Below are 27,119 nucleotides of genomic sequence, written 5' to 3'. Positions count from 1 at the left end.
GTGCTTTCCATGGCCTCAATTCTGCTTTATTACTCTATTAAATCTGTGTGTAGTCAGACACTCTGATCTTCCCATGCAATATTTATTGCTTTATTGTCCTGTCATCAATTATGCACCACTCAGTGGTTTTATACCTTATGCCATCTTTGTAAATATTCACTGAACTGATTTATTCCTCAAGGAACTCAGCTTCCTCATTTACACCTAATTCAAGTTTTATTTCTTTTTGTTTTCAATAACCTTAACATTTTTGTTCTCTCTGTTTCTATTTTTAAAGTCTCTTAGCCTATTTTGTTTTCCCACTCTCAGGGCTGTGTATAAAGATGCAGACCTCTACCTGCTGGATGCACCTTTCACCCACCTGGACATCGTGACGGAGAAAGAGATCTTTGAGAAGTGAGTCTTCAAACAGAGAGTCTTTCATGTAGGAGAAGGAGGTGGGGGTGGTTAAGCCAAAGTTTAAGTTCATGGTCAAGGTTATCTCTTGTTGTCTCAGGCACACCGGGGTTGGCTGTGGTGAGTAACAGCTGTGTCATCACTCTGTAACCTTCAGGAAATGTTTTTAAGTCCAGCCAAAGGGAATTATCATTCTGGAAAAGTCTTTCGAAGAGGATAATCAGAGAAAGTCTTTGTTAGAAAGAACGTTTTGGTTGTGTAGATAAGAAAATGTGTCAAAAGCAGGAGTTACAGTTCAGTATAAAAAACACGTACTGAGATTATGTAAGAAAGCTAAACATGTAAGGGTTTTTAGAAGATTGAATTTTAAGAGAACTGTCAACACATAAAGAACATGCTATCATATTCATTGGATCCAAATCTAGTCATCCATTTTCTTCCTCTTACTCTGGGATGGGTCGAAGTAACCACACACTAATTAAGCTGACCTAGACTCCCCTCCTCCCAGAAATGTTTTCCAGCTCCTTCCCATGGATCCTGAGGCATTCAAAGATTGATGACACCTTTAGCGAGTTGTGGGTCTATCCTGTAGTCTCCTCCTAGTTGAACAGACCTGGAAGACCTCCAAAAAGAAGTGAACTGGAAGGGGAGTTCACATGTCCCTGTAGACCTGGGAGCTGTGTTTTTGGGCATTAGCCTCCCGGGGTAAAGTCCGGAGAAAAAGTTTTTAAAAAATCCACATAAAAGGGCTTAGATGGCCTTGGGTTTAATCACCCCCCATGTACACTGGCTGCTTGGGTTCAAAATCGGCCTAAGGCATCTTTCCTGCATCATCATCCCAGTTTCAAAATCTACAAATTTCTCTATAAATAAAAGTTTAGTACACCAGAAATAAAAAAATAAAAGAATCTACATAAAATGACAGAAGGAAAACACAGTCACAGGAATTACAAAGTGGGCTGGCCCTCATTATCAGTTAGACGAGACAGGCATTGATTACTTTTTATTTATAAAGCTCTGTCTGGACGTCTGCCGTTATACCCCACCTCTTTATTGAACGTGTCCACTACCCATTATCAAATTCGTTCAAGTGACTGGATAATGCTTGACGTTCCAAGAGTAAACATTTAAACTGGAGAAACATCTTTTAGCTTTTGTGCAGCCCACACCTGGAATACTGTACTGCAAACACTACCACTAAGATAAGGTATTAACACAAGACAGTTTCAAAACATGATAAGGAACTACTATGTACATGATTGTAACTGTTTTTAAACTGTGCTCCATTTCCTGTGCCTATTCTTAAGTATCTATATCTATTTGCATTTCATTTTCTTTCTCCTTGCTTACTTATTGTCTTGCATTTATTGTTTTAATGTACTCTTGACGCCATTGCAAATCTCTTCTGGAAGTGAGACACTGGGGCACCCCCTTCAATCCTTTACAGTGAGCGTCTGGTGGCCAGGTTTTTTTCTCCACGGGGTCTGGTCAAGTCCAACGTAAAAGAACAATGGCATGGAGCTGCCACACTATTGTTGGCATGATATCTGTATCAGCAGATGCTAGCTTAAAAAGTTAACTATAGCTATCAGTAGATATGAAAATACCTGTCAGTATTTCTAACCAATATAACGGCTGTACATATCAGCAGTGTCAATCGTATATCAGCGTTAAATACAAATAAAAATACATACGTGTAGCATCAAAAATAGGTGGTTGTCTTGGGTGCCACACACTCAAGGAGGCACTATGCACCCTGAACATTTTAAATGAAGCCCCAGAACTACTAGACTGTCTTCTTCCTTGCTCCTCTCTCAGCTCCACTTGACTCAGTCTGTCTTTGCACTGGAGACCCTTGGTGTTTTTACAATCAATAAGTGTCTATATATCGGTATCATTATGAGCTAAAATGAGTTTGGAAATACATCAGATTGAATCCAATACCTTGCATCCCAGGCCACACTGTCACATAACAACCTACAGGGATGGACATGGGGTTATTTGTGTTGTAGATGGGTAGCAGGTAAAGTTGGTGGGTATGGTGTGCTGGTCCACAGTAAAAGACTGGTTCTCGGCATGTAGAATATTCATTAAATCTGAGAGAAAAATGTTACTTTTTTATGTAACCAAAACTTTGGGATCTGAGCAGACACGCTGGGAAGGGGACTTTCTTGGACTTGTTCCCCCGACTCTTCCCAACTCTCACTTCATCTACACAGTTTTCAAAAAATGCTGGTTCAGTCACTGCACCGAGCCTCTGATGTCTCCTAGTGTCTTAAAAACATTTTACAGTCTGGCATTGCTCCCGCCATCTCCATTACAGAGAGTTCACACATATGTTAGGATTATTTTGGGTCTGTTCCCAGTTATTCTAGGGAGATTTGATACCTCAATATGTCTTAAGTCTACTCCTTTTTATAGTCATAGCTAATCTCTTTGCTTTGGCATAGTCTCACAAAATAAGCATGTTTAAAGTGTATTCATTAGTCATTAGCTGATGTCTTACCACAATGTCCATTTTCTGTATCCCTGCATAGGTGTGTCTGTAAACTCATGGCCTCCAAGACTCGTATTGTTGTCACCAGCAAGTTGGAGCATCTCAAACGGGCAGACAAGATCCTCCTGCTTCACAATGGAGACTGCTACTTTTATGGCACCTTCTCAGAGCTGCAGGCCCAGCGGCCGGACTTCAGCTCCCTCCTCCTCGGCTTGGAAGCTTATGACAACATGAATGCAGAACGACGCAGTTCCATCCTCACAGAAACTCTACGTAGGGTCTCTATAGATGAAACTGCAGGCTTTAGAGGCCCAGAGCCAATGCGTCAGTCTTTCCGCCAACCGCATCCTCCAATAATAGTATCTGGACCCCAAGGCCACCCTGGAGGTGATGGCTACCCTGAAAAACGAAAACAGTCCCTCATCCTCAGTCCCCTCGCTGCCGCCCGCAAATTCTCCTTCATCGGAAACTCGCAGCAGACTGCAAACAATCCCCAGTCCATGATGTCTGAGGACGGAGTTCGGGAACTCTCTGATAGGAAATTCTCCGTAGTGCCTGAAGATGATCAGGTAGAGGAGGTGCTCCCCAGGAGTAACATATACCATCATGGGTTGCCACACCTCCATGGGCAGCGGCGCCAGTCAGTCCTGGCGTTCATCACTCACTCTCAGGGCCAGGAGCGCCGAGATCAGATGCAGTCCTCCTTTAGGAAGAAACTATCCATTACACCGCAGTGTGACCTGGTGACAGAGCTGGACATCTATGCTCGCCGCCTGTCCAAGGACAGCGTTTATGATATTAGTGAAGAAGTGGATGAAGAAGACATGGAGGTAGAATATTACTTTTTCTTTAGCTATGTTTTCAACATCCACATATGTAAACAAGCAATTACAAGGAAGCAAATGTGTCTTTACAGCAATGCTTTGCAGATGAACGACAGAACATCTTTGAAACTACCTCATGGAGCACATATCTGCGCTACATCACCTCCAACAAAAGCTTGGTCTACGTCCTACTTTTCATCATCTTGATCTTCATGATTGAGGTAAAATCCTTACCATTTAAAATTTTGTTTTATCATAAGAATGTTAATATTCATAAGAATCTGAATTTTTAATGGTGTTTGTTTTTCCTCAACACCAACAGGTTGCTGGTTCAGTCATTGGCATTTTCCTCATTACTGAGTAAGTGAAATTTATTGTCATGTTACCTTCGAGCAAGGGTGTCCAAACTATGGCCCAGAGGTCCACTTTTTTTGGCCTGCAGGCAATTTTAAAAATAAAATGCAATATGTCCCACATAAGCAAACAAAACTTTTGCTTGACTTTATTGTACTTCTTAGTTCCAGCACAAGGCAGTGCTGCCATACTAATTTTGTAAACAAACATTTTGATAAGAAGAAGTTATTGATGTGTTTTTTAATTTTTGATTAAACTAAGACGACAATGTAAATGGTAAAAATATTGGCAACCAAAATAAAAACGAAATCCTGATTTATAAAAAGCTGTTTGATTACCACAGCAAATAGCAGTACCATTAGCATTCCAGGTGCATAGACAGTGGTAGCCAGGGCCAACCAGGGTCCCGTGAAATCCGATTGCCCTCCCCAAAATCCTTAAATTGATTGGCTATTTGCCTTTTCTTTATGTGGCCCTCAGTGGAAAAAAGTTTGGACACTCCTGCCTTAGAGTAACAGCAGAAGGCATGAATACCTGTGTTGCCTCTGTCTGTACTAAAACAGCGCTCTGTTGTATTCACTTACTTGTAAATTATTCATGCAGTTATTGTACTAACTTTATTAGATTTAAGGACAGATTGTCAATTTCAAGTCAGCATACATCAGTCAGTCTTTTTTTGAATTGCACCAAATCATAGTCAATGTTATCTCATGACACTTTACAAAGACGGCAGGTTTAGACTGTGCTCTTTGTTTTTGTATTTATAATGACTGACCCAGTATTAATCTACCATCAGCTCAGCACTTATAGACACAAACCCCGACAGGAGAGATGCAGGTCGAAAGAAGAAGTAGATGCAGAAAGTGAGAGAACAAGCAGAACAACAATGAGTAAGATAGATTTTTGCCATAAATCCATTGAGAATCCAGAGGAACCTTAAAGATGTGGGAGCCCAGGAGCTCCCAGGAAGATGAATTAGATAGTGACATACTTATTCAAATAAGAAAAACAACCGTTTCTCCTTAAGTGTGTTGAATAAAACAATTAAAATTAGTTCACTATTTAAGTATTTTGAATTTTGTGCAACATGTGTACCATTGTTTGACATGATTCAAGTTTACTTTATAAAGTATTCCTTAATGGTAAGAGATAAGCAAGTTACTGAACTAAATCACAAAAGAGCAACATAATTCATCTCAGCCACCCAATGGAAGCAACAAAACATCACCTTGTAAGATAAAATGAGTTAAGGCCAATTAATGTCATAAAAAATATCCAGCATAGATCCTCGCAAAGCTTTTATTCTTCAATCTTTGCTTAGTTTGGGTATTTTGTATCAAACTTGCACATCCCTATCAGCTAAATGAAAATTAAAATTATACTTAGGCTGTGCTATTTTAATCTCCTGTTCATCTTTCTGACTGGCAGGGTTACAGGTCTTATTTTTCATTCAGGTTCTGTTTCTTCCTTCTTAATACATAAATTCTGTTTTATTAGTGAAATCTGGAGGGATGGAGCCAACCCTTCTTCTCCCAACTACATCGATGAACAGCACCCAAACGCCTCCTCGCCCCCCGTCCACTTGGCAGTCATTGTGACACCGACCAGTGCTTACTACATCATCTACATTTACGTTGCTACATCTGAGAGCGTGTTGGCTTTGGGATTCTTCAGGGGTCTCCCATTAGTGCACACATTGCTCACTGTGTCCAAAAGGCTACACGAACAGATGCTCAGCGCCGTACTACGAGCCCCCATGGCTGTGCTCAACACTATGAAGACAGGTGACTTCCTAAAAATGTTTTGTTTTGTTTTTTGTTTTGTTTTGTTTTGTTTTGTTTTGTTTTGTTTTGTTTTGTTTTGTTTACGAGCCATGGCAGAGAACATCTTTGTAAATGCTCTTCTTACTTTTTCAGGTCGGATCATGAACAGATTCACAAAGGATATGGCCACGATAGATGACATGCTGCCTTTGGTCCTATTTGACCTCATACAGGTATTTAACCCACATAATGAATCTAATGTAATTTTTTCTGATAACATACAGTCTTCCATAATAAAATTCCCTCCTGTGATGCAAATTTAGTGTGGTTTAAGCCATCAATTAGGAACCATGAAAGAGGAAAGATAAAAAATAAAATATAGGGGTGAACTTAGCTGACATTATATAGAAAAAATGAGACAAAAATGACAAGGATAGAACAAAACAGACACAAGTACTTTATTTTATTCATTCAGACTTTTCATTTGTAGGTATGAGTATTGGTGCATACAAGTTTGCTACTTCTCATCATTTTGTTTTTTCCCCCTCTACCAGCTGACTCTGATTGTCACAGGCGCCATCTTCACTGTGTCCATCATGCGACCTTACATCTTCATCGCTGCAATCCCATTGGCTGTGATCTTTGTGATCCTCAGAAAGTACTTCTTAAGAACAGGACAGCAACTCAAGCTCCTGGAGGCTGAAGGTAGGAGTTAGACAAGTCACGTGTGCACTACAAGACTTTTTGGTCCCTACCAGTCTTGGTGTCTTTCCCATTTTCCATCAGATGCGGTTGTCATGTTCACACCATTGGTCATGTTTTTTAAAAAACTAATGAACTTGTGCTGTTGTTGTGCACCAGGGCATATTTGCTTTTAAATATGGAGTGTATGGGCGAAAAAATGGCACGTTCCTATTTGGGAAGCTCAGAAAATAAATGCGCTTTATACCGTTGCTTCCCAATACGCTGAGGTTGTCAAATTTGGTTTGTATATATTAGCTAAAGACATGATAAAAATTAAATAGTTTATCAGGCTCTTGTAAATGAAACAATTGAAATTACTGTTAATTTTTTTATAGCAGTGTATCACTTCTTTGTAGCGTCTGTCTTAGGGAGGCTCACTTTTTCTTATATATAAATGGGGAGCTTCAAGGAGGAAATGTTGGGAGCCCCCCTCTAGAAAACATAAAATCTAATCTAAACTCTAAAGTCTGTGACACAATATATTATTGAAATTTAAAGGACGTGTTCGAACAATGAAGTTAGGGTTAAGGTTTTTATTTAATCATTTCTGATGTTGTAGGAATACTTCAGAGAAATATAATATAGATCCTAACAGCATACAACATGCAGCACACTGCTTTTACTCTGTGTGTTCATAGCTACAATAAAAGGATAACAGTTTAGAGAGCAAGCCTTTATTTTTTTAACCCTTTATTTTTTAAATAAAAAAAAATGTAAAATCTCCCGTTAAAATATCAATGCACCAGCCAGCAGGTGCAGCTTGCTCTTAAATGGAAAAAGACTGGTTTGAGAGATATTATGTCCTAAACATACGTTTGGATAAACTAGGCAAGTAATCCACCCTTCTTGGTCCCTGCGCCTGGGTTTGCGCCAGGATTGAGCGCCATCTAGATAGAAAAATGTACCTGGACATGCCCCAAATCATTTTGTGCAACACACTTTTTAACAAAGTGCTTTACGCTGTCAGAATAGGGCCCTTCGTGTCATAGCAAAGACAAATTACAAATAACAGGAGAAGTAAAGTAAATGCATTTTGGTAGAGTGGGGTGTTGTGCAAAGAGGCTGATCTTGTGTAAAAGAAAAATGAACACAGGCAAGTTGTAGATCCATCAAGACATATCAAACATAAAAACTTGCTGTGATGTGAATATTGAAAATTTTTTGTAGCTTTGCAGCTCAGAAAAATCAGCCTTTTAAACTAAATTTATTTGCAGATGTACTTTTATTGGTGCAAACAGCATATACAGGGCAAATAAAAGTGAAAACATGCTAGGAAAACCCAATTGAGTGAACAGAGGAAGGGAAACTTGTGGGTAGACGCCACAGTCATCATAACTGACTGTCTGCAGGCAGAGCTGGTGGATGGCCCAGGGCCAAGGGGGCAGAGATCGGGCTGAAGAACAAAAACATGACAGAGTCAGGGTCACAGGAGAGGACAGAAGGGCTGTCTCAGAGGGGCGGGAACAGTGAAAGGAAGTGAGGCGGAGGAAATAACAAATGTTATCGTCCAATCAGCAAAGAGCTTGGTATCCAGTCAAAAGAGTGAGAGCACTTCTAGAAGGCTTTACAGTTGGCACAATTGTTTTTGCTTGCTATTATACTCCCCAAGTGGGAGATTAACTTTAATTGATGTTCTTCTGTATTGCTCAGTCTGCTGTAGTTAATAAACATAATGAGTAACTTAGAACTGTGATCCAACCATTCAGAGCACCAGAATACTTTTTGTGTTTCTAAGGTGACCCAAGGTATCTACAGGATTTTAGTAAATTATTCCTTGCAATTTATTGTATTTTCTCTGCCTTGCATAACACATTAATATACTAAAAATGGGATTGTTACAACAAATGATGCAGTTAGCTGTTTCAGTACAATCAGAAACAGTCTGTTTTGAAGAAGTCAAATGAAGTCAGTGTGTGATAGCTGAAGGGACTGCTACTGCTTTTCACTAAGAGGATAAGAAAACAGGTCACTGGACTGCTTATGAAAAGGCCTTTCTGCGTTCACTGAACTTCCCTTTGATGAAAATGATTCTGTCACCGAATATGTGTTTGGATGATGACGCTGATGTCTAGTTTCCGGAGCTGCTGGTAGCACGTTAGGTCAGAGAGATGAGCTGAGCTGGGATTTCCTCCAACCCCATCCTGGTGTAACAAGTAGCATGTGAGACAGAATGCACTGAATATTATGGTCATTAGTCACACAAATGTATTGTGGAATTCTTTTGGTATTTGTAAGCATTTTTCCATTTACATCACTGAGAGATACCCCCAAGTATTTCCTTAAATGTACAGCAAGAGAGCATTATTCATACCTTTTATGTGACATCACTAACTCATGGAATCACCCCTTAGAAAGCCTCTTTTCCGCTTAACCTTGCGGAGAAGTTGACAGTCTGTGTTACCACCTACGTGTTTCAGTCAGCTAATTATGTTGTTAGAGTAATAGAAAGTTATTGTTCTACTGGACGCAATAACTTATGAGAAGTCAAGTCCAGGTTATACTTCCTCAGAGCCCCATTAGAGAAAGGAAATGAACAGGGGAGTAAATAGCAGACTAATGCTTTAAGACGCTTCCAACTTTTATGGTTTTACTGATTTAATTTAGGGCTGACTGACATGGGTTTTTGGGGGTGGATGCCAATATTAGGGAATAAAAATTTATAAATAACTACTGTATCGACTGGTTAAATTTATACACATTAAAAAATGAATTAATAAATAAAACAAATAGCTAGACTGTCTAAAACCTGATAATTCTTTTATATTTTTCTTATTGAGGTGGCAGTGGAAGTTGGTGTGAGGAGCATCATATTGAAGAGTCTGTGATATTTTTCCAACCCCACTCACATACACTAGATGGTCAAAATATTAGGCACACCTCACCATGATCTCCGTAAAGAAGACTGAATCTACTCCCTGACAGTGTCAACATTTACAAAGTCCCACAATGCAATGCACTGGAAACAACAACAATAACAAAACAGCCAGGTGTGGCTAACCACGCTAAAAAGTGGGTCTTTCATGTTATATCCCATGAAAATACCCACTGTAAACAGTATTTGGGTTTTGTGTTCCCCTCTCATAGTCGACCTAAAGCAGCAACAGGAAACTAGCCTGACTTTTATTCTTTATCATCTGACTTCAGTCTTGCTTCTTACTTCTTACCACTTCTGCAAAGCCAATTCTGTCTTTATGCTTGAACCTCACAAACTCCTATGTTATCTGTTTTGTCTCCTTTTCCTGCAGCTCGTAGCCCCATCTTCTCCCACCTCATAATTTCCCTGAAGGGTTTGTGGACTATTCGAGCCTTTGGCCGTCAGACCTACTTTGAGACGCTCTTCCACAAAGCACTGAACACTCACACAGCTGCCTGGTTCCACTACCTGGCCACACTGCGATGGTTCCTCTTCAGATGTGATATGATCTTTGTCCTGTTTTTCACCGCTGCTGCCTTCATTGCTGTTGGAACTAACCGTGAGTTAAGGAAATCCTGCGTGTAGATCAATGACTGGTTGAATGAATGGATTAAGTGCGCATTTCTGGATTCTCAGGCAATGTTTTTTACACTGAGCATGACTTATATTCAGAGTTTATATAATGTGTTTCAAGGGAGAAATAAATTCAAGAATAGGTGGCTTTAATTAGCCACTAAAAGGCATTTCTAATACTTAAAATTTTATAACTTACAATATTAAAGTACAGTTGTATGTGAGAAACCTTAAAACCAAATTCTAGACAACAACAAATTACACGTATATCCACTTTATTAGATATATGATCAACTGCTCATTAACACAAATATCTAATCAGCCAATTACATGGCAGTTACCAGCGATTTTAGGCATGTAGACGTGGTCAAGACTGTCTGTTTATGTTAAAACCAAGCATCAGAATAGAGAAGAAAGATGACTGAAGTGACCTTAAATGTGCCATGGTTGTTGGTGCCAGACAGGCTGGTCTGAGTATTTCAGAAACTGCTGGCCTATTGGGATTTTCACCTCAACCTTTTAAAGTAAGAGGAGAATGTTTTTGTAGTTTAGTTTATATTTTGTAAAAAATGCTTAGTTTTAGTGTTTTTTTAACCTTTAATATGGTATACTTGTCAGAGAAAAGAGCGAAAAGGATCAAAAAACATCAGCATCATATAATTTACACACAGCCAAGAGAAGTGTGGATATCCTCTCCCTCAGCCTCAAACTTTCAGCAACTGCTAGATTGTTGAGGATGTTGTTGGCGGGCTGAAACTGGCACCAGACATGCAGGGGAATTTCATAATAAAAGCATAGGTTAAAGGTGATGGTGTAGATGGATGCTTTGAATTACTATCGATCTGACCGGATACTTAATAATATACATTAATGGATCATTGCACCTCTTGTAAATACTCACTGTTCACTCATAAGACGGATTTCCAAGTTCTTGAAATAACATAGGCTAAATAATGAAATTGTTATTGGATTTTGTTAAAGAAAAGAACCAATTTCAGACTTCTTCAGTGAACAAGTTAAACCAGAATGTTAGCATCTAATGCAGTTTTAGATGGTTTTTGTAAAGCCTTGTTTTTATGTAAGTTTCAGCTAACAAAAATATTTTTTACATTTTAGGTTTTAGTTATTTTGTTAGTTTTAGTTCATTATTATAGCCCTTATTCCAGCTGAAAGAAAGGCAAAAACAACTCATAAAGTCACTCATTACAATGTAAAGGTATAAAGATGAGCATCTCTCAATGTACAGCACATTGATCCTTGGGCTAAAGCAGCAGAAGACCACATTGGGTGCCACTCCTGTCAGCTAAGAACAGGAAACTGAGGCTACAATTCAAACATGAGCTCATCAAAAAATGAACAATAGAAGATTGGAAAACCTTGCCTGGTCTGATGGGTCTCAGTTTCTGCTTTGTCATTCAACGGTAGGGTAAGGTTTGGTGTAAACACCATGAAAGCCAGCCAGACTAACACAAACCATGGCACATTCAAAGTCACTCAAATCACCTTTGCTCAGAACTTCAGCAGATCGTCTTGACTATGGCTATGTTCCTACATGCATTGCTGCCATGTGATTGGCTGATTGTATTTAGCATTGATGAGCAATGAACTGTGGCTGCAGCAAATCTGTGTAAAGCCTATAAGATACTAAGAGCAGCAGCTGCAGATGTAAATATATGAAGGAGGAACCAGCACAATGAAATTCCTTTAAGATTGTTATTAAACAGCTTATTATTTTCTCTGTACAAAGAGCATGAAGAAGCCTTGGTCTTATCTATCTGGGACAGTGTGCAGAGTCAGATATCAAGATCATAACACACAGTTTGTCTGTGAAACTGATCAAAACCTGCTGGAATGCCTCCGGATGAAATGTCATGTACAGAAGGAAGTGTGTGTGTGTTTGATTAAACAAATGGAAAACACAAGTACACACACAGACATACAAACATGTGTTGCTGCGTCATTGTCTGAGTTTATGTTGAGAGCAGATTAAAGGCTCATTTCACAGCTCATTAGTTTCCAGCAGAGCCTGTAGTAGAGCAGAAAAACCTTGAGTGCTGCTCTGACATCAGAGAGAGCAGCTATGATTGGACAGAACCAATGAGTGTCTTTTGTGTATGTGTCCACAGAGGACAAACCAGGGGAGATTGGCATCATTGTGGCTCTTGCAATGCTCATCCTGGGGACTTTCCAATGGGCTGTCATCACCAGCATCACTGTAGACGGACTGGTATGTGGTTCAATAACACACACTAATCGATCATCACTTGATTCATAGGATGGCCCAATTTTTCTTTTTCCATCAGTATTTTTATTTGACTTTTATACCCTTAGTTACAGCTTCTTATCCAGACACAAAGGTTGTGCTTTTATCAACAAACCACACATAAAAACACGAGTAACCTATGCAACCATGAGTATGGATATGAAATATCTACTGCATATAAAAGTTTTAGGTAAAATAACTTTGTAAAAGTTTGGAAACTACATAAAAATAATCACAATCAAATATTTTTTCAAAATCATGTATTATGTTTGTTATGATAAAGAATGATTTATTTGCTTGTGTTTGTTAAAAATACATGATAAGAAACTTAAGAACTATTTACATCTTGAATCACAATTTCAATATTGGGAAAAAAAATGTAATAGGATTATTTTCTCAAATCGTTCAGCCCTGCTTTGCATAAATGTCCACTCTGACTCAAGGATAAACTGAAGACATTCTAGAGGTCAAAGGTCAAAGACATTGTTCCTCATGAAAATCCCTTGCTTGTTAACTTGATTTTTCAAAAACACAATCATTATTGCATTTGTGATATCTTAAGAACACTCTGAGGGGATTTCTTCAAACTTTGCTAAAATGACCACACTGACTAAAAAAAATAACTAAGAACACATTTAGGAATTTCTATATATACCTCAAAGACATGTCACATTATACTTTAGAATATTAGGACCCCATTAGTTTAATGAGAGAACACAATAAAAAATATATATTTGGTCATAGATTCTCTAAAAAAAATTGAATAAAAGGATGCTACTAAGATCCTTTTTCTGTACAATAAAAACACTGAGAAATAAATCAAACTAATTTCATGTTATAAGTTATAATATCTGAGTAAATAAAAAAAACATCAGGGCTTTTAAATTTTAAATCATCTTTTTTGGCATTTATCTCATGATTTAAATAATAATAATGGTAAAAATAGTAATAGAGTATTGTCTTTGTTATAATATTAATGATTAAACGCTGGTCTATTATAATAGGCCACAACAGGGTGTGCGGTCTTGACCTGACCTCTTTATAAAGAGTCTTGAGATAACTTCGATTTTGAATTGGCGCAATTGATTGATTGATTGATTGGTTAATTAATTGATTTTTGCTCCATTTTGTATTTTTGTACAGTCTTACACTAAGGATAACTGACTTCCTGTTTGGATACAGATGTGCTTTTATTTTGAAAGAATAACAACTTTGGCTAGGTTGACATTATGACAACATAAGCACAGGAAAAGGAACTTTTTTATGGATCGTAAAGAGCATAAGGGAACATTAAACAGTAAATATTTAATAACACAAAGGGAAGATCACTTTTGACTTGTCACTGAGCTGTCTGTGAGTTTTTTATACTGACATGAGGAACTTAGGAGCAGAGGTGGACTAATTTTATATCACTGTGGCTGCAGGGAGACGATGCAGTGACTTAACCAAAGTGTGCTGAAAGGGACAATTAGGCATTCTATTAATGCAATTTTAAAAACCAGTTCATATACTGTGAACCTCAATTGCATCATGATTAATGCAATGTTGCTTAGACCCCTGAAAATATACATTCTTATTTAAAAGAGGAGACAAAATTAGCTGCTCAATAACAGCTCTAGTTTACAATATTTCTGTCTTTGAACACCACAAGCCTGTGTTTTTTTTCTGAAAACAGCTGTGCTAAGAGAAATGTTTTATGTTAACGAAATTAACTCAAGTTACTTGAGAAAAAACCTTCTCAAAATCTCATCAGGGAGCAGTAGTAGACTATATTTTTAAAGAATCAGCTCCAGTTATCTAGAGTCCCTTCTCGTCCTCTCTCTACTCTCAGATGCGTTCAGTGGATCGGGTGTTTAAGTTTATCGACCTGCCATCAGAGGAGCCACAGTGGCCGGGGAAGCCCGGCGGTAAAGGAGGACCTGACCTCGTCATTGACAACCCACACGCCCAAGACTATTGGCCCAACCGTGGTCAGATGGATGTTAAGGGCCTGACTGTTAAATACACAGAGGCTGGACGTGCCGTCCTAAGTGACATCTCCTTCTCAGTGGACGGAGGGCAGAGTGTAAGTTCTGAAGGATGCATAGAGTTTTTATGGAAACTGGACTGAATTTTGTCCACTTTTATATGATAAAAATATTGTGTTGGATTTGAACTTCCTGTAACAACTTGTAACACAATCAGTTTAACAAATCTAGATCTGTATTCTTTGAGGTAAAACCTTTATTAACTGAGTTATGGAAATATTTATTATATAGGAATCCTTTAGTTATTGTTGTCCCCATTCCAATAAGAATTTGACAGAATTAAAAAGCATTTTTACCTTTAGGTGATTAACATCCCAAATTTAGTCAAATTTGTTTAAAAATGGCAAGATTTTCTCCTATGTTTTTGCTTGGTGAAAAGGGTTTTCTGTATAATAATTTCAAACTCATATCTGAAATATCTCCCTTCTTAATATCCGGATTTCAAGTGCTTCATGCCGCTTAGTGGTAATGAGGGCAGAAGAACTCCAGCAGCAGTGGCAGAGAAAGCTTTCTGTCAAAAGAAATATTTGACTCGTGTCTCTGTCTCTCTTTTTGCTCCTGGCTGTAATTGCAGTCAGTATGAGCTCCTTATAATGAATCCTGGAGGATAGCAGAGCTTAGTAAGTGTCTGCACTTTAGCCTCATCACATTAGATTCTCTGAGGTCTCCAGATAACTGGGCTAATTGTAGCTGGGAGGATACAGAGGAAAGGACAGAGAGCTATTAGACTCATACACCTGGATGCAGTGCTCACAGTGTCATGAATATACTGTAGCAGTTTCGTACAGTATGCATTGTATATTGCTCAGTGTGTGAATGTGTGGTAAAATAAACGCACAAAAACTCGGAGATGCAGGGAGTTAAATGAGAAGCTGATAATAGTAAAAAAAGGTTAAATGTGTTTGTTCTGGTCTTGTTTGTTTGTGTGTTTAGATAGGTCTGCTGGGTCGAACAGGTTCAGGAAAGAGCACCCTGCTCTCTGCTCTGCTGCGTCTCGCCTCTACAGACGGCGAAATCTCCATAGATGGGGTCTCCTGGAGCTCCGTCTCCTTGCACACATGGAGAAAGGCTTTTGGAGTGGTGCCGCAGGTTTGTTTATGAATGCTGAGCCAATTTCTAGCTTTGAATATGTGTGGCGAATGCTGCTTTTTTATTGTCAACACTATTATGTAAAGTCAGTGGCTAAAAATAATTGTTTACTTAATGTGTTACTTGCACAAGAGATATAAGAAAGGAAAGTACAGTTTATACTAAATGACCGGCTATTAACCACTTTAGATGAGGCTGGATTATCCTTCAAATTGATTATTTTTTACAGACACACATGTTTGTGAATTAAATATAGATGCTTTTACCAGAATCAGAATTGAGTTTTACTGCCAAGTACATTTTCACATACAAGGAATCTGAAGAAGAATAAAAAATAAGAGGATAACAAAGATATTTAGAGGCTAATAAAAAGCCTCTAAAAAAGACCCTCTTTTTTACCCACCTGTGTGCCTTCACTGTTGAGCAATTGGAAATCTTGCAGAAGTACAAAACTGCCAGGCAGGAAAAAAGTCAACTCTAAATCCACATGAATCATATTTATCACATACTTATTATTCATCATGTTATTATGTATGTGCACTCAGACATATAAGGAGTAAAATAAGCTTTTCTCTGGTCTGCTTTGAACAGAAAGTCTTCATTCTTACCGGAACCTTCCGGATGAATTTGGACCCGTATGGACGTTACAGCGATGAAGAGCTTTGGAGGGTTGCTGAGGAAGTGAGGCTCTGTTTTAGCTTTCTCTTTCAGTATTGCACATTATAACTAGTTCTGCTCTACCTGACAGCTGGATGTTTGATAAAACAAAAGTAGAAGACTTTGTTTTTCCTTTACTATTATATAAAAATACAAGAGATTTATTTAGGTGCTATTTACATTTTTTTCCACTTTTCAATTATTTTGAAATATAACGGTTTTTGCCATCTGAAAGTGTTTATCTAAATCAACCAGCAGTGCCAAAAGAGAGAGACACTGTCTTGTAATCTTAATATGAATGTTTAACGAGTAAAGTGATTTCTAAAACAAGGTATGCCCCACTTTCCCTCTTTAGGTGGGTTTGAAATCAGTGATCGAGCAGTTTCCAGACAAGTTGGACTTCCAGCTGGAGGACGGAGGCAACGTTTTGAGCAACGGACACAAACAGCTGCTGTGTCTTGCCCGCTCTATCCTCAGCAAGGCTCGTATTCTACTGCTGGACGAACCCTCGGCCTACCTTGACCCCATGTCAGTATTAACACCTAACACCTCTGAATTCTCAACGTTTGGTGTGTGTCTATTCACAACATGATAGCCTAGTGTCAGCTTGATCTGCAACCTTAGTTTCCAAACTTTTAAATGGTGCTATTAAGACATTTAAGTGTATTTCAATGTCTATTAATGTCTTAAATGTCTGATAAAAAGGCAACCAGGTATTTTGGACTCTCCAGGGTCCTCCAGAATTCTAAATATTGGTTATTTTAGTAGTAGCTCTTGTAGCTTGTGTATCTAGTAGCTCTTGTTAAAGAACGCTATTCAAAGTGCCAGGACCCTAACTTGGTAGCTCAGCAGTAGGAAGACTTGACCATTAAAGGCTCTGACTCCAATGCTACTTTTGGGTGCCTTTATTCCTGGGGTGTAGTGTCTTTTGGGTTAATAGGGCACTGTGACACGGCTCTGACTGCACAAACACAAACACAGCTGAAATCTGAAAGTGATCAAGGCTCTGTGTGTGTGTTTTCTTTGTGTTTGTGGCACCCAGTGCAGCAGAGGTAAATCAGCATGTGTGGCGTTCCTGTCACTGCATATGGGGACAATCTAGAGTACTTACAGTAAATGTGACCCTATGTGTACGTGTGGGGAGGGGGGTCATTGTAAATGAAGCCTATAATGAGCAATCTAATTTAGCCTGAGGCCCGCTCTTTCATGATTGCCTCAACAGAAGCAGAACGCTAAGCTAATGTTTTAGCAACAGAAAAAGACAGCCTTTGATGGTGATGATGATCTTAATGATGAATGGTTTTGTGTGTCTTTGTGTGTGAGTAGAACGTTACAGGTCCTAAGGAAGACGCTGAAGCAGGCGTTCTCTGGCTGCACCGTCATCCTATCAGAACACAGAGTGGAGCCACTGCTGGAGTGTCAATCATTCCTGGTAAGTTTTGGATTCATTTTGGGATTTTGTTGATTATTTGTTCAGTCACTGAGTTTAAAAATACATTACACCTTAATTGGAGTCCACCTGTGGTAAATTAAATGGATTGGACATGATTTGGAAAGGCTTACACCTCTCTATAGAAGGCCTCATAGCTGAAGCCATGAGGTCAAAGGAAATCCCTGCAGAGCTCAGAGACAGGAATGTTGTAAGGCATAGATCTGGGGAAGGCTTAAAAAAAATCTGTTGAACTGAAGGTTCCCAAGAAGCACAGTAGCCTCCAAATTTTCAAATGGAAGAAGTTATGCATAACCAAGACTCTTCAAAGAGCAGCTTGCCCAGCCAAACTGAGCAATCAGGGGAGAAGTGGCTTAGTTAGAGAGGATACCCAAAACATCATGGTCACTCTGACTGAGCTCCAGAGTTCCTGTGTGGAAATGGGACAAAGTTGTAGAAGGAAGACTATCACTGCTGCCCTCCACCAATCTGGGCTTTTTATAGAGTGAAAGCCAAGTGGGCTCAAGGTGTAGAAACATCTCAGTAACCCTATAGAGAAATGGGAGGCACCTAAGCTGAATTTCAAGGGCTGTCTGAATACTTGTGTCATTACAAAACCATTAACCCATTTGAAATCAAGGAAGCACAGGATCCTACTCACTGAAACCTCTGAAGAGGCAAAGCAAAGTTTTGCAAATGGGCTGAACTGAACCTGCTTTTACATTTCTAATCTGACTTCTCAAAGAAAACAATCTCCCAGCAAAAATTTCTGCCGTGTCATATTACTGATGGCACAAATGAGAACAATACAACCTGTACCACCCACACACAGGCAGAGCTTGGTGTTTTTGTTGTTGGCTGCCGTTGTAAAATGGACCTAATGTAGCTCAATACTAAGGAAAGGTTCACTTTGTTCTGTGCAAAAACATAACCTACAAAGACAAACTCAGTGGTCACATCACAGCCCACGCATACACTGTGTTTTCACAGCTCCTGGGACTTTCAGATAAAGAACATGTTTCATGGTTTTTAAGGGTCATGTTTTCTTTTTTGGTGGTTTAAACAAAGACCAGAAGTTTTTTTTTCCTACCTTTAGCTGCTTTATTTCAATTAGAGAGACATGGTATATTTTAGGAATCATAAGAGACACACCAAATTGACAAAGTTCTCCCTCCCATTCTTGCAGATGATAGAGGGCAGCTCCATGAAAAGCTACGACTCCATCCAGAAGCTTCTAAACGAGACGAGTCACCTGAAACAGGCCATGAGCCCCGCTGACCGGCTCCGCCTCTTCCCCACGCTTCACAGACTTAATTCCAGCAAGAGGGCACCACCGCAGACTGCCAAGATCTCATCTCTGCCAGAGGAAGCTGAGGACGAAGTCCATGACACTCGCCTCTAAAACTGGCCAGGCATACAGACACATTAAACACATATTTACCTGTAACCCGCACAGACAATACCAGGGAATAATGCTGTGTTTAATACTGATTATATGAACTCTAGGGGGATAACTGAGGCATTTTTGATGATAATGAGCTTCATAAATCACTAAAAAAGGGAAAACTAGAATAATTTCCATCATATTAGTGTTAAACAAAATTAACCTGTTTTTAAGTGGTAGGTTTTCAGTTGAACCAGCACACCAATCAGAAGAGATGCATATCAGCTGAAGCAGGGATGACACAGTAAACAGACACAATTCAAACACACCGAAGTGCTCTGATCATTATAGATGTTTTACAGCGTTGAGAGAAAACATTACATGTCTGTAAAAGATTGGAATGTTTCAGTGGTAAGAGCCCTGCACAAAAACCTCAAGACATAAATTATGCATGAGTTTAGATCTCATGTGTTGGGCAATTTATGCATTTGTTTTAAATATAAATCACAAAATATATTTTAAAATATAAAATATGTGCTAGAGAGCAGACGTTACACACAGAAGCATGGCAGAGGAAGTTCTCCAAGTAAGAGGATCCTCTATAAGCAGGGCAAGTTTGCTAAAAGACATGTGCCATTGACATGTAATAACACATGTTAACATCAAGCCCTATAACCTCTGGTTCAGTCTGACTGGACACTGAGCTGATGTTGAACCATTTCAAGTGCCTTTGCAGGGTTTAGTTCATCAGTTGTCTTTTTAAGGACAGGACTACTCAGTTAAAATGCCATAAAATCTAGAATATGGGTGGCATCAATATTTTTTTCAGCATGATGGACCCATTGAAACCATGAAGTCTCTTCCAGCCCTGCAGCAATATTTACAAATATGATAAAGACAGAATAAAAAACATGTCTTAAACAGCTGAAATAATTCCAGATTCATTCATATTCTCACATCCATACTAGCAAGCTTTCGCTTTGGTTAAATGACATTTTAAAGAAGCTGCAATCACTTTTCTTCACATAGCCCAGACACATGCTCCACAAAAACACCATATGATACAAGAGAGAGGAGCCTAATTTAGTGTTGAAATTATTCCACATAATATATGCAGAAACACAAATATCAGTCTGACCCCATTCAGTTACTCTTAACTTCCATCCATCACTTGTCTTCCGCTTATCTGGGGCCGGGTCGTAGTGGTATCAGGCCAATCAAGTCCACCCAGACAGCTGTCTTTCTTGCAACATTTTCCAGCTCCTCTTTGGGGATATTTGGGTGTTCCCTATCCAGAGGAGATATGCCTTAAGCAAATCCTTGGTCTACCCCAGGGTCTTCTTCTAGTTTGACGTGCCCAGAAAACCTCCACAGGGAGGCGACCAGGAGACATCCTGGTCAGATGCCTGGACCACCTCAACTGGCTCTTTTCGAGGCGAAGGAGCAGTGACTCTATTTTGAGCTGCCTCTGGATGTCTGAGCTCCTCAGCCTATCTCTAAGACTGAGCCCAGACTTGTCTGCGCTTAAACCCACGATCTCATTCTTTTGGTCATTACCCAGAGATCTTGACCATATATGAGGGTTGGAACCAAGATTGACCAGTAAATTGAGAGTTCTGCTCTCAAGCTTAGCTCCCTCTTCACAATGACAGTGCAATACTACCTATGTTGGACCAATTGCTGTCGATCTCTATAGTCCATTCTACCCTCACTTGTAAACAAAAGCCCGAGATATTTGAACTCCTGAAACATGGCCTCAGATTTGGGGGTTTTGACCCTCATCCCAACTACTTCACACTTAGCTACCAACAGCCCCCACTCATGCTTCCACAGCTGAGGAAGCCAACAGAACCACATCATCTGCGAAAAGCAGATGGGAAATCCTGCGGTCACCCAACCACAACCTTGCTCACCCTGGCTGCACCTCGAGATCCTGTCCATGAAAATCACCAATATTGGTATTTTTAAAGTGATACAGGTTTGAGATCTTATTGTATGACTTAAGATTTTACACAAGAAAATACATTAGAAGAAGTCTGTTTTCAGGGCTCTCTCAGTAACAAAAGGTTCAAACTGCCTTCCTGCATGGTTTTTCTTTTGCTTTCAGCAAAGTCCACAACATGCAGAATCTGTGCTGCTATGTGGATCTTTTAGCACAATCTGTTCTCTCCATTTAGAGTTTGCACTCCCACTAGTAATGATATTATAGTCCAGCTCTTTACTTGTGATAGTTGTGAAGTTCAGACCCACCGCTCACGAGCCAAGCATCCCACCTCTACTGGTAATTTGTCAATCCACATATTCTGGACAGTATTCTACTGTTTCCTTTACAAGCAGAAAATGACCTATTGAGGGAGAAAAGCTGTTAAAAAGCTGTGTCTTCCCCTGCTGGTATTTGCCTGAAGAAGGCATGCACTACAACATATTAAAAAAAACATACATTTGAATCTGTTTTAATTATGGAACTGCTTTCAAAAAGGAGCTCACAGAGCAGTCACTGTTAAAGTCTATCATGCATAAGGTTGCCATCAGATCTGAGTTTCTGTTTTATTAATTATGATTTTTGCTCCACTATTGTAAAGGTACTTTTTAATAAAATAACTTGAACAACAGACAAAAAAATATTAAAAATGCCATCTAGTTCAAGCACAGAGAAGTTTCTGCTCAGTTATAACTTTCTGCTTCATGTACAGCAGATCATGCTCAGAGGATTGCACAATTTGTGTGCACAGTGCAGAGAGCTCTGAATTTAAACAACTCCATACAGTGTTTTCTCCATAAAATTATTTAAAAATGATTATTTGAATATTGTTGCAGGTGCTGCAATACTGACATGAACATTATGTAAGTGTAGAAATTATTATATTTTAGAAGACAAGAGGATCAGAGCATTGTTGATGAAACCTTTGTAAGCAGCCTTTTGCAGCAGAATATGACTTCTACAGTGGCTTAGCATGAATTATGCAAATCTTTTTGTTCAGTGCAAGATCTTTGGTTTGCTGTGGTCTTCCTGCAGAATCTTAACAGCATCAAGGGCACATACACACAAAAACACAAATATTACACCCCTCCTTACACGAGACGACTCAGATTCCCTTATTTTTCTATGTGAATGCACTTTAGAGACAGCCTGAGGTACTCATCAGCTTCCAAAGCAAGGAAAAAGTACAAAATAAAAGCTGCACAGTTATTTTCCAACTCCTCCATAAAATAAGGTGTAGTTTTAATGCTGTAATAACAAGTGATGCTTTCCACTTTGATTTTTCTGTCTTTTTCTTGATGAATTATTAAGAAAATCAATGATTCATCAAAAAATTCTGAATGAAATGAATTATATTTTTTCAGAGTCGCTGCTGTACAGATGCAAACATTTATTTAGCTTATTCTTTTTTATATAATTTTCCAGATTGTATCTGTTCTTCCCTCAGAAACTGGAACTATTTTAACTCTTGTTATTCACTTTATGTTCTTTGGTTGAGGGAAGCGTGTGTTGCTCCTTTCATAATAGTTTTGTAAAGCGGCGATGCAGAAATTTAGGGTACTGTGGTTTTATGCCTTGATATCTTAACTGTGATGACAGATTTTTTTACAAAGTAAATTAAGAACAAGCTGTTTCTTACTCATAGGAAAGGGACACAATGTCCAAAAATGTATAAATATATTTGTTCAATCAATTATATTTCCAGTAAAACTTCAGATTTTGAGAATCTCAGTGTGATTGTGTCATTTGTAAACTGGAGTCGTATCACTTTGTTCTACTCCCCCCAATCTCTTTTCTTTATAGGGACCAATTATTCCTCTTAGGTGGGAATTCAAAACTTTTGCATGATAAGTTCCTTTTTGTTTGCATTTTGTATCAAGACTCTAATGAAAACTGTTGTGCACACAAACCGTGCTCTCCAAGTTCCACTGCAAAAAATTTGCAATACAGAAAAAAAATGGTCTTATACTGCAAAGACAAAAAGCAGTTATGCTGATATAGTGATTCTTTTACTCAGCAAAAAAAGAAAAATCTGATGAAAAAAATTGACTGAAGTATCTGAGTCAGTGTGCAAACATAATTGACACGATATGAGGTTGTATTTCTTTAAAACAAGTGGTAATTTTGACTAAAAAGAGTGTGGAAAGGCTCCTGACAAACAGCTGCATCGTACAGGCTTGTAGTCATATCAGCCACAAAAATTCAAACCCCATACATTGTTGTTTCAGGGTCACAGCTTCTGATTGGCTGCTTGCTTGCACACTTTTTGTCAGTAAATCTAACTTAAACATGACTATATTTCATTTTATTTCTATAATTGGATGGCGGGCTGCATTTGGCCCCCGAGTCATAGTTTGGACACCCCCTGTGTTAGAAGAAATGTGGCTATACAGCAGATCAGTACAGTTTCTCTGTGTAATTCAGCAAATTTAATGTAAAAAGGTGCCCAAAAAAACAATGCTGTGTTCGGCACTATTTTGCAATGTGAGCTTCAGCTACCACCTATATGCTCTTCTGCCTCAGCATATCTGAACATCTGTTTGAGTCTGCAGGCTTCGTCAGAGGAAAGAACCAGTAACTTAGCTAAAACTAGTTATTTCAGCTCAGTTTTCCACTTTGACAGCTGACTCAGTGTTTTCACAAAGTTCAGCAGATCATACCGACTGTGGCTTGTCTTGTTATCAGCCATTAAAAGAATAAAGCAATGGCCATGAACTTACTTGGATGCCAAATATCCATTCAACCTTTCTGGTTGAGGTCGGTTTTTCCAGTTTATCTCAAAAAAGTTGAAAGAGGTGAAATATTGGCGTTTAGTAAGGCAGGGAACTCTGGATGGTGAGTGATGCAGGCTGCAGGCATCTGTGAGTTGCTATCCTCTGATCAGAAATGTACTAGTAGGTAAGCCAGAAGAAGTTCCTCTGAGTACTCTGGTTGAAGTATCCCCTCGTATCCACAGTAAATGGCACGTCATCATCCCTCGAGTCAAAATCACTCGTTTTAGTGTTGTTTTAGCTTAGCTTGCTGTTGTTTACTTTAGCAAAGCCCACAGACCCAAGCATCTGTTCAGATATGCTGAGGCATAAGAACACATAGCCAGCGGCTGAAGTTTGTATTGTACAAAGGTGTCAAACACAGAGGCTTTCTGGGTGAAAAATAGAATACTTACAAAATTTTGGATATAGAGTACAATTGAGTCAGCATTGTATTTTTGGCCCATTTTTACCTTATACTTGCTAAATCACATGGAGAAACTATACCAATCTGCTACACTTTATTGCTGGGGCTTCTGGTGCTTTAGCAGCCAGCCTCTAGTGGACACTTGAGAAACTGCAGTTTTTTTGTGCTTCAGCACTGGCTTAATTTCAACACCGGAGGTCGCTGCTTGATGAAAATCCTCTTTTGGGCTCAGTAAAAGACACTAAAAACAAATAAACAAATAAAAGAAGCAGAAAAAGGTCAGAGTAGATTTTTATCAGTGTCATTTTTTAATGTTTGTGCTTGAAAGACAATTCTTTAAACCTCAAACAGCTATCGTACAGATCAAAATCATAGGTTGACTAAAATCTCTCCTGTACATATGTATAGATATATTTATATTTATATATAAACAATGTCCGCTTGTAACAACACTTGTCCTTTAAAAGTAAAAACACTTTGAGAAACACAGTGATAATGGAAAGCAAAAAGAAGGAGGATGAGTTACAGCGTCAGGGCTCAGCTGGGGTTGAACAGAACGTGACTCCGGTGGGTTAAAGATGCTTTCTAAAATATTTATTATGGCTTACAGTTGATTGAGGACATCCTGTGTTTATACAGTTCTAGTACTTATTGCCACAGCGCCTTCACTTTGAAACAAGTGATGGGTTCAGAACCAAACTAGTCTTACAAACACTATGTACAAGTTTTCTTTTTTTAACGTCAGCAGTTTCGCTTTAAGGTTTCATCACTGTACAAGCGTCATAACCACGTACACCAATCTATAGAGCATTTAAACTTACTAATTCTTATTTACAAATATATTTGGTAAAACCCTGATTAATTTCAACAGTATTTAAACCAACCTTGCAACTATTTAAAGATTAAACACTTGAATATCTCAAAATACTTAATAGCAAAAACAACATAAAGAAAATAAAACCTGCTCGTCTCTTTCTTTGATCCAAAAACACTTTTAACTAAAAGGTAACACCTGTAAGTACCTTCAGTTACTCTTCAATGGCCTTATACCAGTAAGAGGAGTACAGTATTCACTTTAAGTACATTAAAACACTGTGCCAGTGCTGCTTCTGAGGCAGTTTCCACCACTCAAACACTGTTTTTTAATCATTCTTACACTGTTTATTGTCCCGTCGTTAATGCACTGGAATAAGGCAACAGCAAAGTAACCTGCTGCATTACCTTCTGTTGTTTTTTTTCCCCACATTAAATCCTACCAAAACCAAACAATCAAATACTTCAAATACTGTAATAGAATAAAACTATGGTCCCCAAGTACACAACTGCAGTACAGTGTAACAAGTACAGATAACAAGTACAAATACTAAGAGTCAAAGGTAGTCAGGTACCTAGTCTTTACATCATGGAGAGGGGGGCGTTCACAGCGGAATCATGGGAAGGGACGAGGGGGGAGATGTTTTAGATGTCTATTTGTTGTTGTTGTTTTCATGCAGGTCTCGGTGGAGGATCCAGATGTCCTCGTGCGATTGGTTGTTGTCAATGTTGTTGCGGTAGTAGTTGTTGTTGCTGCTGCCTGATGGAGCAGCCTGTTTCAGTCTGCTGCTGCTGTTGGTGGGGGTTCTGCCGCGGCTTGGGGGCGTCTGGGTTCTGCAGGAGCTACTGCTGCTGCTGTTATTGTTGCTGCTGGTGGCAGCAGGAGAGGCTCGCGTCTGCTGTCCCCTGCTGCTTGGGACAGGGAGCTGCGATTTGGCACGAGAGCCCGAGCGTCGGTCGCTGCTCTGGACGGCTGCCTGGCTGGAGCTGCGGACGGACTGATGAGTGACCGTCTGCGAAAGGCAGTAAAACAGAACAAGTTTGTCAATTTTGGCAAACTTACAAACCAAATTAGCCAACAGTAGAGCCCTGTCTGAGCTGACTGAGTCTATGTGCATGACACAGAAATGCTAAGATGGAAACTTTATTTAAAAAGTTAAGACATTAACATTTAAAGGCTAGCATTAATAAAGCATTGTAAAGCACCAGTAAATCCTAGGGCTGTCAGCATTAATGTATTAACTATGATCAGTTAAGGCCCATATTTATTGCATTTTTTTTTTTTTTGGTTGCATGCTTTTAATACATTTCAGCACACTTTGGTAAAGCCACTGCAGCGTCTCCCTGCAGCCACAGTGATGTAAAGTAAGTCTTCCACTGCTCCTTAAGGTCTCATGCAGGAGCATGTACCTCCTAGGTACATGCTCCTGCATGTACATATTGGCTTCCCTACAATACAGTAATTTCTGCTATTAGAACTATTGAGATAAAATTTTCCAGAATGTCCATTTAATTAAGTTGCTTAAAATGTTGGCAGAATTTGCTATGAAATTTTGAGGAATTTCCATGGAAATTTTAGGGAATTTGTTTGGGTGTTTAGGGAGATTTGATGGTATATCTTAAGCAAGTTCAAGGAAATTTTGAGGTTATGTTTGTATATTTTGAAGAATTTCATAGGAGGTTTGGGGGAAAAGTTGAAAAGGAAATTTATTGGCATTTATATATATATATATATATATATATATATATATATATAATTTGGGAATTTTGTTTTGATATTTGGGAGAATTTGCTTACATTTCTGAAGGTATTTTTATGGAAATGTTGAATATTTATTTGTTAATTTTGTGGAATTAGGGTGGATTTTTCTTGGGGGGTGAAATTTTCAAGAATTTCATGGAAATTTCTAGGAATTTCTTTGGATGTTTTACGAGATTTGCTGGTATTTTCAGGAAAGTTTAAGGAAATTCTGGTAAAATGTTTGTATATTTTTGAAACTTTCGTAGGAAGTTTGGGGGGAAAACCTGCTTCAATTTTTTTTTTCTTTTTTTAATTGTTTTTGGAGTATTTAAATGGGATTTGGGAAATTTGTTTTGATGTTTGGGGGAATTTGCTTTAAATCTTTAGATATTTTGATGAATATTTAATACATTTATTTGTGGTTAAAAATGATTGGGAATTTGTGGGGGGAGGGGGGTCCTTTGAAAATTTCAAAGCGACTTTATTTGGATGTT

The 27,119-nt window shown here is 38.8% G+C and overlaps 2 protein-coding genes across 2 annotated transcripts in view; one reads left to right on the top strand and one right to left on the bottom strand.

Moving 5' to 3' along the window:
• cftr (CF transmembrane conductance regulator) overlaps positions 1-22,618 on the top strand; it is a 51,423-nt gene extending 28,805 nt beyond the window's left edge. The window contains exons 13-27 of the mRNA XM_041795777.1: positions 310-396; positions 2,934-3,723; positions 3,810-3,938; positions 4,040-4,077; positions 5,569-5,855; positions 5,988-6,067; positions 6,389-6,539; positions 9,824-10,051; positions 12,192-12,292; positions 14,160-14,393; positions 15,289-15,444; positions 16,036-16,125; positions 16,457-16,629; positions 17,428-17,533; positions 18,717-22,618. Of these exons, the coding sequence (XP_041651711.1) occupies positions 310-396; positions 2,934-3,723; positions 3,810-3,938; positions 4,040-4,077; positions 5,569-5,855; positions 5,988-6,067; positions 6,389-6,539; positions 9,824-10,051; positions 12,192-12,292; positions 14,160-14,393; positions 15,289-15,444; positions 16,036-16,125; positions 16,457-16,629; positions 17,428-17,533; positions 18,717-18,932 (2,866 nt within the window). The 3' untranslated portion in view covers positions 18,933-22,618. The remainder of the gene's footprint in view (positions 1-309; positions 397-2,933; positions 3,724-3,809; positions 3,939-4,039; positions 4,078-5,568; positions 5,856-5,987; positions 6,068-6,388; positions 6,540-9,823; positions 10,052-12,191; positions 12,293-14,159; positions 14,394-15,288; positions 15,445-16,035; positions 16,126-16,456; positions 16,630-17,427; positions 17,534-18,716) is intronic.
• Positions 22,619-24,357: 1,739 nt separating this feature from the next.
• Positions 24,358-27,119, bottom strand: part of cttnbp2 (cortactin binding protein 2) — a 150,293-nt gene continuing 147,531 nt past the window's right edge. Inside the window, exon 23 of the mRNA XM_041795646.1 lies at positions 24,358-25,898. Coding sequence (XP_041651580.1) covers positions 25,539-25,898 — 360 coding nt within the window. The 3' untranslated portion in view covers positions 24,358-25,538. The remainder of the gene's footprint in view (positions 25,899-27,119) is intronic.

Source organism: Cheilinus undulatus, linkage group 9, assembly GCF_018320785.1.
Source record: "Cheilinus undulatus linkage group 9, ASM1832078v1, whole genome shotgun sequence".
Taxonomy (NCBI): domain Eukaryota; kingdom Metazoa; phylum Chordata; class Actinopteri; order Labriformes; family Labridae; genus Cheilinus; species Cheilinus undulatus.
The sequence above is the reverse complement of the archived record's forward strand: the minus strand, read 5'-3'. Positions and strand labels throughout refer to the sequence as shown.